The following is a 13672-nucleotide window of genomic DNA, read 5'->3' on the forward strand; positions in this document are numbered from 1 at the left end:
AGTAAAACCAGCGCGGGGGGGGGGGCTTCAATAAAACGCTGCCGGGGGCGCTTTTACGGCCGGGAGCTCTCCCCAGCGAAGTGAATTAGCGCTGGGCCGGCTCCGCTGGCCGCACATCAAAGCCCTCTCCCCTCCCTCATCCCGGGTACCTACATCAAACGGCCGCTAATGGGGAGCAGATGCCTTCGCGCCGGCTCCCCGCTCGGCACCGAGGGCACGGGAGGCACCGGGGAGCGCGGCAGCGCCCGGCCCCGCGCCGACGGCACGGCTCGTGGCGCGTCCCCGTGTCCCCGCGTGCCACTCTCGGCTGCTCAGAGTTGGCTCAGCCTCTTGGAGGGGGTCTGCAGCAGCAGGATGCGGCTCCAGGGGTGCTGAGCATTCGTCCCCATGAAGACAGGAGGGACCCGGAGCTGGCAGAGCCCTACGGCGCGGTCACACACCGGGGTCGCTTCCGGACCCCCCGAGTGCAAAACGAGATTTCGTTGGGGATGGCAGCCGGGGGGAGCGGGGAGAGGATCCCGGCTTTGCTTTCGGGCAAGGTTTATCTGCGAGCCCCCTGGGCGGGCGAGGGTCTCGCCGAGTCCTGCAGGGCTTGGCGAGGAGCCCGCAGCTCCTGGAGGATGGGAGGGAGACGCCCCCACGGCCCCCGCTGACGGCGCCCTCCCCAAAACGCGCGCCGTAGCCCCAAAACGCTTACGTGCGTTTTGCAGAGCCCGGCCTCTCCTCCTCCCCGCCCCGCCGGTTCCTGGAGGCTCTCCCTCTCGCCCAGGCTATTCTGGAAGCACAGCTGGCTATCTGAGGGATTTCGGGGCGGGGAGCAGGGAGCAGCCGGGCAGCGCCGCTCCCCCGAGGGCTCCGGGTGCGCGTTACAACAGGACCCGGCTGCCGCCCCGCAGAGCCAAAGCCGCGCGCCCTCGGCCCGGCTCCGCGGCGGCGAGGAGCTCCCGGGCTCCGCGGCGGGGGGGAGGCTTCAGGCAAAGGCTGCAGGACCCCAAACCTTCCTGGCCACGAGTTTCTGATAGAAAAGCGAAGTGCCCCGAGGCAGAGCTCGAGGATTTGCCAGCACGGGTGAGACTGGCACAGCCCAGGAGGGAAACGCTCCCCGGTGCCCGGCGCCCACGGCACAGCTCCGGCCTCCCTCCGCGGGGACACACGGTGCAGAAATGGAGGTGGTGCCATCAGGCCCTCGAGCCCCGCACACGGCCCGAGTCTGAGCAACTGTTACATCAGCCTAGAGAGAGAGGGTTTTTTTGTTGTTTTTTTTTTTTTTTTCTTTAAATCATCCCAGCGCAGCCAGCAGCAGACACGCAGGGAGGTCGCAGACGACTTCCAGAGCAGCCTCCCCCAGCACGGCACGGCACGGCACGGCACAGCACGGCACGGGAAAGCCCCGACGTAGGCACCCTGCACGCAGGGAGCGTGTGATGGAAGCCAGAAAACCAAGCTGCGAGCGGCAGCCCCGGCGCTTCCCTCGGCAGGGGGGGGGAGGACACGAGCAGAAACAGCCTAAAAAAAAATCACCCAGGCAGGGCGCAGCCGGTGACCGGGGGGGGCGTTTCGGGAAGCGGAGCCGGGCGAGGGGCGAGCTGGGGGCACCTGCGGCGAGCTGCCCGGGCGCGGGGAGGTGGAGCCGCGTTTTTGGCAGCTGGACCAAGGCTCCGAAGAGTGCTCGGGACCAGGCGAGGCCGCCCGGCCCCCTAAAAGAAGAGGAGAGGCGCAGGAAAAGCGCCGCCACGCCTCGCCCTCTCCCCTTTCGTCTGCGGCAGCAGGGGATGGAAGGCAGCGCGGGCGACGGCGCCCCCCGCCAACACGCGCTCGCTCCTCCGGCGGCCTCGGGGGGAGGAAGCTCTGGGCCCACGCAGGGCCAGCGGATCGGGAAGCCCCGTCCCAGCCTCGCCTCTCCTTCGCCCCGCGCCCTGGGTGCGGATCCCGGGCTCTGGCCATCGCTGGAAGCGAGCGGCGTCAACCCACGCCCGCTCCCTCCGCCGCGGGGACACGTTCGAGGTCAGCCGGAGCTCCCTGGTGCGAGGCGGGGAGCGCCCGGCAAGGGCTGGGGCCGGCTCTGCCTCTGCAGCAGCCGCGGCCGGCCGGGAGAGAGCACCCCAATAAAAAAAAAAAGAGCAGGAAACCAAGCGGCGAAGCGCGACCCCGCTGACTTCCCCCGGCTCCCACGCGTGCCCCGGGTCGGGGAGCGCCACAGCCCAGCACCAACGCGCCCGCGCCCGCCCCGCCGGCTCCTGCGGGGACGGCACGGGGAAGGAGCTCCTGCCTGCACGGGTCAGTTGTGCAACAGCGGGATTTTCGTTTGGTCCTCCGGGGGGGGGTCAGAGGATGTTACAAATTACAGGCGCTAATTGGCCTGCCCGAGCAGCGCCGCCGGATGATGGGTTCCCGAAGAACGCAAACCCCTCTGTTCCCTCCCCACTTTGATGCAAAATTCCCAATGTCAGCGTTTTTTTCCGACTGTCGGGGGCGGGATTCGTTTCCTTTCCCACGGAAAAACTGACGGAGGGAGCCGGCCCGCCGCCTTGCCGGAGCGCTCCCCGCGCGCGTCGCTCACGGCCGCGGCGGTGCCGAGGGCCGGGAGAAGCCAGAGCAGGGACGTGGCCCTCAAAGGGGCTGCGCAGGCGTCCGAGGAGCCTTCTGAAACCCAGCAGGGCCACGCGAGCCCCTGGCGAAGGTGCAGAGGTCGCTGCGGTGGTTGCCCGGTGGAGGACGCGAGGAGCTCCTGGAGCCGCCGCGGGGCGCAGCGGGAGGCGGCGGCGCTGCCAGCAGCGAAGCGAGGCGCGTTCAGGAGCGGAACTGGGCGCCACTGCTGCATCCAGACCTGGGACCGAGGGCTCCTGGAGCTCCCCGGGCCCCATCGCTGCCCTCCAAGACACGCACGGGTGGCGGGCACGCGGCAAGGGGACGACCACGGTTATTCCCCGCGCCTGGCGGAGAGGGGAGCGGGGCGGGGAGGCGAAGCCGACCTCAAGCTTGAGTAGAAACGAAGAAGAAAGGCGGGGGTGGGAGGAAAACCCCCGTGAGGGCTGAAAAACGCCCCGGTGCCGCAGCCAGAGCCAGTCGGAGCGAGAAGCCCGAGGGATGGGGGAGCCCCGAGCGGCTCCTGCACCGAAACCCCGCTGCCGCCCACGCTGCTCGCCTCTCGCCTGCGGTGCCGCGGGGGCTCTGCTTGGGGTCCCGGGGTAGAACACAACCCCAAACGCCTCCCGGGGCTTTCTCTTCCGTTTGAAGCAAACAATGCGACCGTGCCGCTCCTAAACCCCGCGCGGGCCGCCCGGACCGGCGCTGGGGGTGTAACGACCGGCAGCCTCGCCAGGCTGCCGCCTCCGTGCCCGCGCACCTCGACCCGGAACGAGGGGAGATCGGTGCCTGAGGCTGGGGCGAGGGAAGAGGAGAAATATTTCCTTAGCTGCTCCTTGCGGAAAGGTGATGGTCCGTCCCTGCGCTGAGGTTAACCTTTATTCTAACAAAAAAATGCCTTATTAAAAATCTTTCTGCTTGGAGAGCCACGGTTAGGACGGAAATACAGCAGCACGGGCGTGCGATGAGGCAGATCCGCGGTTACCATCACCCAAAGGTCTTCGCAAGGCTTCAGCCTGCCCTGGTTCGACCACGGCTCCTTCCTCCGAGTCCCTGCAAAGCGCTGCCGCAGCCCGAGGCTGCGCCGCCCGCCAGGGAAATGGCAACACGGGACAAGAAGGAAGGGACACGAGCAGAGCTTTGGTGGCACTCACAACCCCGAGCCTGCCAGGAGCATCCCTCCGAAGCAGAGCGGGGCTGGAGGGGATGGCAACGATGCTACGGAGGGAAAGGCGGGCTGGGGTCGGGGAGGAAGGGGAGCAGGAGAGGGCAGCGAGGGGAGCAGAGGCTGGGGAAATCCAGAGAAATCAGGAGGAGAAGCCTGCGCCGGTGCCCTCCCGCCACGCAGGGCGTGGGGAGATGCCGCCAGGAGATGCTCCAACGCTGCCGGCCTCTCCGTGCGCTCCAGGAGGCAAAAGCAGGTGTGAAGGAGCGAACAGGTGGTGCTGAGAGGCGTGCTGCGCAAGCTCCCGAGGAAATTAAATACTCCCAGCGCGAGTCTCCGCCGGTCGCGCGGCGCGAGCGGTGCCTCGCCGCCGGGGAAGCCCCGAATAGCAGCGGCAGCTGCCGGCCCTCCAGGCTGGAGGTTTGACCCCGGAAAAGGTGCGGGGTGGGGAGAAGGAGGAAAGAAATGTGAGGAATGAGGCTGCAGCTTCAGCACACGGGGCGGAAGCTGAGAAAAGCGTCTCTGTGGAGGCGCCGTACCGCCAGCAGCGTTGGGGCCGAACGTGCGGGGATCCGGCGCTGCTGCCACGACCGAAACCCCAAAGCCCAGAGACGGCGCAGCCCGGGAAGAAAAAGAGTTAAAGCTGTCGAGTGAGCACAAACACATCGCCGTATGGCAAGACGTAGCCTAAGGTCAGCCAAAACTGCGTGTCTGGTGTTCATTTAGGAGCGAGGTACGGGCGGCTTCGGCCAAGTTGCGCACCTGAAGGCAGGGATCTCGCTCCCCCGCCAGCTGGAGACACCAGGCTCACAGTTTTCCTCCCCTTCGCACGGCCATGAGGGCAACACCTCCCAGAGAGGAGCCCGAGCCGTCCGTGCAGCCGCCGGGGTAAACCCGACCAGCTCATCCGAGCTTAAATACAACCTAAAAAGCTCCTCGTGCGACGAGCGGAGGGCGTTACCCCAAAGGAGCCGTCGGGCTGGCACCGCTGAGACCCTGGAAGTCTGTACCCCGCTGCCACGCACAAGCCCGGGGGGATTTCTCCCTCGAAGAGCCCAGCTTGCTCTCGCAGCCTGAGCCATCTGGAGCGCTCATACAGCTCCCCGAGCTGAATTTTTCACGCTAAGCACAGCCACGGCACCGCAGCACGCAGCCGCGCTGCCAACTCACGCTCTCGAACGCGTTCCCCGAGAGCACCTAAAAAACCCAGCAAGGCACGCGTGTGTGGGCTCACCCCCTCGGGGACGTGACCGTCGGCTCCGTTACACCCCGGCGAGGTCCCGAGGTTCCCCGAACGGCAGCGGGGTGCGAGAGGCAGACCCGGGACAAAAATCATTACAGGGCTCTTGTGGATTCCTCCGCAGAGCCGCAGAAGTAAACACTCAGCGGCGGAGCAGCCGTGCGCCAGGTCTTAGTTCATTCTCTAATTAACTGTTTTACGGGCAGATAAATATTTGCAAATAATGTCGCTTAAGTCGGCTCTCCAGGAATCCCAGCTCAAGTGCTCGGAGGCGTTGCAGGGATTGCATTAACCCTCGGGAGCCTGGCAGCAGACGGGACCGCAGCAGAGCAGGGAGACGTCGCCTCCGGTATCCACCACAAAACCAGTCCCCGGTCTGGGCATCACCGTCCTGCCAAGAGCGTAAAGGCTGGTGCAAAACGGCACGGCTGGAGAGGTGCGGGATTGCTCCCGGAGTCACAGCCCGATAAAACTGTGCTTTCCATGGCTCTCCTCTCTTCCCCGCTGCCCTCAAAGGTGGAAGCAGGAGAAGAGTTAACAGCTGCAAAGCCTTGGCTTTGGGCAAGCTCTGGAGGTCACAGAGAAAGCCTGACCGCTTGCGTTTTGCTGAACCCGCTGTGTGCTGGCGGCATTTCGCTGCCTACCTGTAACAAGCCTCAGTTCCGTGCCCACGGAATATCTCCTAGGGGCTTAAAAACCAGCTCCGAAAGCGACAGCACGTGCGGGGAGGTGCTTGCAAAGAGCCTGCCCCGCGGTGCCAGGCCGGGGCAGCTGGGTGCCACCCAAACACCGCACGCCCACGGCACGGTTTGGCAGCTGCTGGGAGATGGGAGCCGGGGACGGGACCTGCGCCCCCCCGAGGAGGCGCAGGCAAACCTCCTCCTGCCCAGGTGCTCGGGGAGATGCGCCCAGCAGCCCCACGAGGCGCAGACGTGAAGGCGGGATGTGGCTGCTCCCCCGAGCCTGCTGCCAAGAAGCACGAGGGTCTTCGGCAGCACAGCCCAGGAGGAGGGGAGAGCGCCACGAAAACCTGTGCGCTCTGCTCTTTGTCAGCTGAGCCGTACCAGGGAGAAACCGGCAGCAAACAAAACCAGGACTTTTTGTCCTACAGCACAAAAAAAGGCCACGGGCAGTAAAACCATTCCAGCCCGTCTCAGGTCACTGCTGCCCCTCTCTCACCCTCGCAGCCCCCAGGCAGCCCCCCGCAGTTTGCTCCGCAGAACGGGGCGCAGGATCGCCCACGGGGACATCGCGACGATGCCGGCGGCGCTTCCCTCGCTGACCCTACGCTCACCTTCATCGGGTTTTCATCGTACGTTGGAGTCCCGAGGTCCATTTCGGCTTCGTGTTCAAGGCTGGCGTCATCCCCCGGGCTGTCCCACGTCGGGGGGTCCCACTGGGTTTGCCTGGAGAACAAAGAGAGCGCTGTCACCCCCCCCCGAAGAACCTGGATAGGTGGATGGATGGGTGGACGAATGGGTGGATGGACGGACGGACAGATGGGTGGATGGATGATGAGCAGCTCACCCATAATTCAGGAGAGGTTAAGGAGCACTTATCTCGTCCCAGCATGGAGCTGAGCTGAGGGCGCTCTGGCTGCTCACCAGGCAGGGCTAGCACCGCTTCAGCAGGAGCAGCTCGGGTGAGCAGCAAGGAGGCACCACGGCTCGCTCCGACCCGTCACGCCAACGATGGGATGTGATGGGCCATGCTCACGCAGGACGGATGGAGAGAATTGGGGTGAATATTCTCAGGCTGGACAAGGTCAGCAAAGGTGTGTGTGCTACTGTTCTGGAGCCGAGGACATCTGCAAGAGGGGAGCGGGCAGCCCTCAGCATGCGGGAGCAAAGAGAGGACGGCGCCAGGGAGCAAGAAGCACACCGGGGGAGGAAGGCGGCCAGGAGAAACCAGAGACAGCAGGACAGATCGCTGCCACTACGAGACTTCGGGGTGGTGCTGCAGGGCACGCACGGGTTCCCAGCAGGTAGGAGGGCTGACTTAAAAGCAGACTAAACAAAAGGGATGAGAAGAGAGGAGATCTCCAGCAGCCCTTTTTAGGTACGGAGGTGACCTAACACAGCAACTATTTTCCATCTCCGAACTGCGCCTGCGTGAAGCCGGGACGTGTACTCCTCTGCACGGGATAAAAAAAGTGGAGGTCCGCTTCGAGTCGCTCGTCTGAGCTTCTTGGGGTTTCTGAGCTGCGTTCAGAACCCCTGCCCTGCTTTAAGGCTTTTTACTTTTTAGGAAATGCTGTGGAGAGGCATCAAAGTCTGCCTGTTTCAAACAGCCCCGTGTGCTTCAACGCACTGCTTAGTTCTCCAGACACTACTTAATACACGTGACGGCAGACGACTATCATTTGGCTGCTGAATAAAGCAAAATATTCAAATCAGAAAGCGCACTGACAAGTAAGATCTCCTTCCCTCTCCTGGCCTTGCCCGGTCTGAAGCCATACAAGAGAAGGATTTACAGAAATCTTCCCGCACGTGTTCCTCTGTGACCCACGAGTGGTTTCTGGTGTGACTGCGGAGGGTTGGCGAAGGCAGCATTCCTCACCGACAGGTAAGGCTCAGTTGCGTCTCCGCTTCCAAACCACAGCTCAGCACAAACACTTTTTTTTTAATTTCCTGGGCTTGGAAGGGCTCCTGTTGGGCTGCTGGCACAGCTCTTGATGCTTAAGGGAGCAGGAAGGAGCGCAAGCAGGAGGCTGAGAAGGCTGATGCAGAGAAAATGCTTGCACGTAACAGTAACTGCACCAAGACGCTGTCAGGACTTGCAGGGAAATACTCGGGCTTAACCCTTTAGACAGGCGAATTCCCGCACAGATCTCACTTGAGGTTTAAGTAAAAATTGAAAAAAACGTTTTCAGAAGTGTAACATTCAGGACATTGATCTATGATACTAGTTTAAGGGGAGTTCTTAGGTGCTCATCCAAACATCGTGCCTTGCAGAACTGAGCACAAAGGTATGGGCAAAGCACTCGGCGCTCAGCTAGAACCGCATTTCTTGCTGCAGGACAGCCCAGAGGTTTGGAGACGGAAAAAGCGAGGGTGAGAAGAAACCCTCCCTTTGATGCTGCACACCACTAATCACGGCTGTCCCCGAGCACGCCCGGGCTGCCAGGGACCTCGCGTCCGTACGGCATTCCGTCCGCACAGCTCCCAAGGGCTTGAAAAGGCTCCGCAGAGCAGGGTTATTTGCCTGGCACCGTCACCGAAGCCACACGGGTATTTTAGGGAGCTGGAGACGTACAAGGCTCCTCTATCTGCTGACTGAGGGTCTGTACCTGAGGCTCTCAGCGGGGCCGGGAGCGAAATGCCATTCCAGCAGCGCACGTGGCACGGGGCAGCTAACAAAAGGAACGTTTTTAAGCCAGTGATGGGAACAACAGAAGATTTGAAAAGAAATAAATGCTCTGTAGCAAAGGATCCGTGCAACCATGTCCAGAAGCACAGCCCCATCTGCCACACGGGGTGGTGACTCCAGAAGGACTCAGGTGGGCTCGGAAGCCTCCAACCTGTCCCTGTTTCCGAGACACACGAGGCTGAAGGCATCGTTTGCATGGAAGTCGTTTGCAAAGCATCAATGTAATCATCCCGATGAGCCTGACACGTGTGGTGTGCTGCCCGGTGCCACCGCGGCCGGCTCTCTTCCACCCGCTCCATCGCTTGAGCGAGCTCAGCCCCGAAGCAGCACAACGCTTCCCTCGTCATCTCTCCCCTCGTCATCTCTCCCCTCGTTATCCCTTACCTCGTTACGACGTGGTAGTAGTAGATCTTCCCCTCGGGATCCCGGGCTGTTTTCCAGTTGGGCGGCAGGACGATTGTTTTGGGTTTCGGAGGGGACGGCGGAGGCAAGTCCAGGAGGTTATTGCTCACCACAAGCTCTGGCTAAAAACAGCAAAGAAGTGATGGAAAAAGAGGGGCAGCAGTGCCACAGGGCAGAGCACAGCACCCCTGTCCCCCCCGACAAAGGCTTTGTTCAAGGTAAAACCTAAAAAGGTGTTGTCCCGAGAGGTGACAGCGTAATGTTTCGCTGCCTGTTCATCAAAATGCCCCTTGTAGCCACTTGCTCGCACCCCGAGCTTCTGAATACAGCCACGCTGCCACCACTGCTCTGAAATCCCCCAAAGCAGCACACGGCACAAAAACCAGACCATCACTTCGGATGGAGGGGCTGCAGCAGCAAAAGCAGCCCAAACTGCCCCCAGGTGCCCTCGTGCCGCCCATACAGAGCCTTCCTGGGTGTGCTGGCCCAAGTTCCTGCCATCGGAGGGATCAGAACTGGGCTCAACGCCCCCAAAACCCTCCCACCAGCTGCCCCCAGCCCGCTGGAGGTGAGCAGCCTGCGCTGTGCCAGCACGGTGCTGCAAGGGAGCTCCTTCAGCGCTGCCACCGCTGTCACAGCACCCTGGGGGTCACCCAACGCCCGAGCCCCCGTGTACGAACCCCCCCCCGTCCCTCCTGGAGCCGTACCTGCTGGATGGGCTGAGGCTGCCCGGCCGCTACGATGGTGGCGACGGCGGTCGGGGGCTGCACAATGACGCCCTGCGGGTGAGCCGTGTAGATCTGCTGCCCCTGGATGTACTGGAGGCCTGGCTGCGCGTAACTCTGAAACGGAGCACAAGGGGGTTGGGTCAGCGTCGGTCCTGGGAAGCCCGGGGTGAAGGGTACAGCGTGGCTTCCTTCGCTGAAAATCCCACCGTGGAAGGAAAATGAAATCTACCCCTACCTCCAACATGCAATGAGCTCCTACAGAAAAAAAAAAAAACAGTGATTCCGACCAAAACGAGGGATCTTTGAAACCGTCAGGTGTGAGAGGAAAGCAGGAGGAACTCGAAACAAAAAGCTTTGGGCACTCCACTCGGCCTCACTGCCACACGCCTCGGTCTGCTCTCTGTCCAAAATGCAAAAAGCCCCAAAGATGGAAAAACACAGCAAAGGAAAGGTTCAAGAAAGCCCCCCAAAGTTCTTGAAGACCTGGACGTTTTCCTCTCCAGGCACCGAGACCCAAAAGTTACAGGGAGCTTTGGCACAGCCTCTGTCACTGCCTCCCCCGTGGGACGGGAGGAAGGAAAGCGAGGTTGGGTGACGCTGAGCGGTAACGCTCAGAGCCGTAAGCCAGGAAGAATTCGGGGAACAAAAGAAAGGCAGTTTCACTTTTTTCTTTTTTTTTTTTTTTTAAGTAGTCTGAGACCACGCCAGCACAGCGCCTGCCTGCCACAGGGACACGGCGCGGGGGCACCGCAGCCCGTTCCTCCAGCTGCAGGAAGGAATAATCCTACAAGCACGAGCAGCACTGACGAGTAGCTGTGCTGAACTCGTCGGATCCTTTACTTACAACCTGCAACGGAAAACGGATGGGTTTTGTCTTACTGCTACACTTCTGCCGTTAACCTGTGCGTCCCAGGGAAGCCTGCATGACTCCCTCGTTCTGTGCGCATCCAACACTAATAAACCACACGCCGACACGTCCGATCGGCGCTGCTTTGTGCCCTCCTGGGGAACCCTCGCTCCTGCTATAGGGAAAGCATTTAGTTCTCGTTTGAATGAGTATTTCAAGGAAAATGAGAGCTCATCCTGCAGCATTTCCAACACGACGTCGTTTCGCTCCTCAGAAAACCTGCCCACGGGCCACGGAGGGCAGCCCAAGGAGCCACCGGTGCCTCGGCTCCCCAGAGTGGCCGGGGCAGCCCCTGCAGCTCCAGCAGGCTCCAGCTTGGGTGGGCAGCAGGACCCCAGAGCAAGATACACCAGCTGGGAACTCAACACGGATCATCTCCGCACCCTCGCCGAGCAGCGGTCCCGATGCCGTGATGCCCGCCTGTGCTAACCCCCGATTTACGGAGAGAAAGGAAAAACGTTGGCTGCTGCGTTAAGGGGAAGAAGTCTCGTGTCCCGAAGGACTAAGGGAAGGTCGCACCAAAACGGAGCAGTAGGAACCAGTGGCTGAGGCTGGATTCAAGGAAATGAGCTTTGTATCATGAGGTCTGTAGCCATAAAATGGCCCGGGTGTCACCTTTGGGAAGAAGGGGGCATCGGCAAGGTGCTCCCCGGCTGCACACTTCCTCGGTAAGGAAGACAAAGAGGGCCGAGAGCGAATTTCTACACAATTCCCAGCTCCAGGCTGAGCCCGACTGGTGGGGACACGTAATTCAAAAGGAAATTTTGAAATTTTTCAGCAGCCTGCTGAAGGCAAGCTCACCGCTCGCCTTTACTGCCTACGTGTTCGGTGCCGGTGGAAGCTCTAACCAACAAATACCCGCTCAGCGCAACCAACGACCAAAAATAACTGGGCACGACCTGTGTAAACGGGCTAACAAACATCTCTGCCCGGCTGCGAACTCCTGCCTGGCCCCGGCGGCTACGATATGTTGTGTTTGTATACTGAAAACAAGCCGTATAAACGGGTTTTTCTCAGCCCCTTGGACGGGATTTTATCTCCACGACGCAGCCGAACACCAGAGGCAAGGCAGGATGGCCCCAGGCAGACACGAGCGAAGGGTGACCACACGAAGTGTTTCCCCTTGCAGGCTGGCACCGTTCCTTTCGGGGGCCATTTCGGGCCACGCTGCCTCTGAGAAGGTCACGTTTTCCCCCCGGGGGGGGGGATTACCTGTACAATCGGCGGGGTTGTCTGCGAGTACGGGGACGTCACCCCGTAAACAGTCTGACAGGTCTGTCCCTGGTAATATATGGCTGGCTGGGACTGGGCTGGCGAGTACTGCTGCTGCACCGCCACAGTCTGCTGGCTCGAGTCCCACACCCCGTAGCCCTGGCCCTGCACCGCTCCCGCGGCGGGCACGGGCAGGACAGCCACGTTGGCTTCCTGGTGGACCACGCTGTCGCTTTGTGCTACATACTGCGGCGGCGTGACCTCCAGCGGCGTTGCTACATGTTGGACTACTGGTACCGGCTGGGGGGCCGGCATGGTGGCTTCCACCGAGTGCCCGACCAAGGGCTGCGGGTGCTCGTAGGCCGCCGGCGAGCACATGGAGTCCATGGTTGGGGTGGGCAGCAGCACCTTGCCGGCGTTGGGGTTGCTGGGGTCCACGTAAGCCTGCATGGGGTAGCCGGGCGGGTAGCCGATGAAGCTGTGGTGGGGCGTGCCGTAGCCCATGGAGTCGTAGGGAAGGGGGGAAGTCATGCCCAGGTTCTGCAGCTGCTGCTGCTGCTTCTGGGCCTCCCGCTGGGCCACCTCCTGCTCGAACAGCTTCCTGCGCTCCTCCGTGGACAGCTTGTTGCGATCCTTGAGCCGGACTTTCTTCTTCGAAGACGCTGGCGTGTCATACCTGGAGGGGAAAGAAAAGGTAGCGCCGCGTGAGACCTCCGCAGGCCGCGGGTCCCGAGCAGCAAGGAAGGGGCCGCTGCTGACGGCGTGCCACAAATGTGCTACGGCACCAGCGACTGCTCCAACCGTTTGGTTTTCAGCTGCCTGACCGAGCGTGGTGAGCCACGGAGAGGAGGAAGAGCCGCTGGTCCAGCTGCTCGGCAGCAAGACGCCCGCACCCTGCCGCTGCCGGAGGTCCAAAACTGGAGCAGAACCAGCCCGGGGGACCCAGGGCAGAAGGGGGGGGACAACATCCACCAGCCCGTGGGCCAACGGGGAACCCAGGGGAGAGTGGAGAAGCGAGGAGCCCTCCGGATGGGCTGGGCACCACTGCTCCAGCCCGAGCAAGGCACCTTGGACAAGAGCACGGAGCAATTCCCCCAACGCCCGCGCCGTCGTTCCCTTGGTGGGCTGCCCGCGTCTCATTTCCTTTTATTTGGCTTTCGGGGCGTGAGCACGGCTCACCCGGGGACCGTTTTGAGCCGTGCCCCATCTCTCCTGCTGGAAGACCGAGCCCCGTTGTGGCGGAGCCGCCGGGCAGCCCCCCCGTGCCGCAGCCCCCCCAGCTCCGACGTGCAGACGTTACTAAGAACAATGGAATGGCAAGCAACACATTGCTGTTTAGAGTTATGCTATTTACTAGACCGCGGTTTTAGCTTAAAAAATAATAAAGTGTGGATGGTTTTTTTTTTGTTTTTGTTTTGTTTTTTTTTTTGAAGACTAAGAATTTGCGTCCTGAGATGCGGAGCAGCTGGAGGGATTTTTCCAAGGAGTTAAAAAAAAAAAAGAGCCTAAGGACTTTGATCAGACCTCAACCATGGAAAATTTCAGATCAAAGGTAGATATTTTGAGAAGTTACGAGTGTGGTAAAACAGGGATTACAAGCAAAAATGGTTTGCAGCCATAAGTATAATGGATTCTACAAAGCATCCCGTATATGCTTAATATCCTAACTCCGTGTTCATGTGCTGGGTTCACATATCAAAAGCACATTGCTACCAACACACACACTTAAGATGTTCCTTCGTTTCCTCACATTCCCAGAGTAGCTGCGAGCATCTGCTAATGTGAACCTCATTGACATGAAGAGTTTAATTTAAATAATTCAAGTCCTTCCTGGCGCCGCCTCGGGAGTTTACATGAGAGGCAGCTCGCGTGAAGGGGCAGGCAGGAGAAAATCGAGGACCCAACGCGGAGCGCGGCGCGTTCATGCAAACCCTCTCCCCTGGTTTTTGTCCGCTCCGATCCTTCGTACTCCTTCTCTACCTCTTCCTCCCGCGCTCACGTCGCTGTCCCGCTGTGCTCTGAGAAGTTCAAGCCTTCCCTTCCAACAAAGGGATCAAACCTGG

At 61.1% G+C, this 13672-nt stretch overlaps 1 protein-coding gene across 3 annotated transcripts in view; it reads right to left on the minus strand.

Moving 5' to 3' along the window:
- SETD2 (SET domain containing 2, histone lysine methyltransferase) overlaps nt 1–13672 on the minus strand; it is a 64148-nt gene that overhangs the window by 3410 nt on the left and 47066 nt on the right. For 2 of the 3 annotated variants that reach the window (XM_083822507.1, XM_083822508.1), the window contains 4 exons: nt 11610–12285; nt 9470–9604; nt 8745–8884; nt 6286–6397 (listed from right to left, as the gene is read on the minus strand). In XM_083822507.1, the coding sequence (XP_083678633.1) occupies nt 6286–6397; nt 8745–8884; nt 9470–9604; nt 11610–12285 (1063 nt within the window). Of the gene's footprint in view, nt 1–6285; nt 6398–8744; nt 8885–9469; nt 9605–11609; nt 12286–13672 lie in introns of those variants that run through there. The other variant, XR_014579005.1, reaches the window with a different exon arrangement.

This window comes from Anser anser (assembly GCF_964211835.1).
Source record: "Anser anser genome assembly, chromosome: 2".
Taxonomy (NCBI): Eukaryota; Metazoa; Chordata; class Aves; order Anseriformes; family Anatidae; genus Anser; species Anser anser.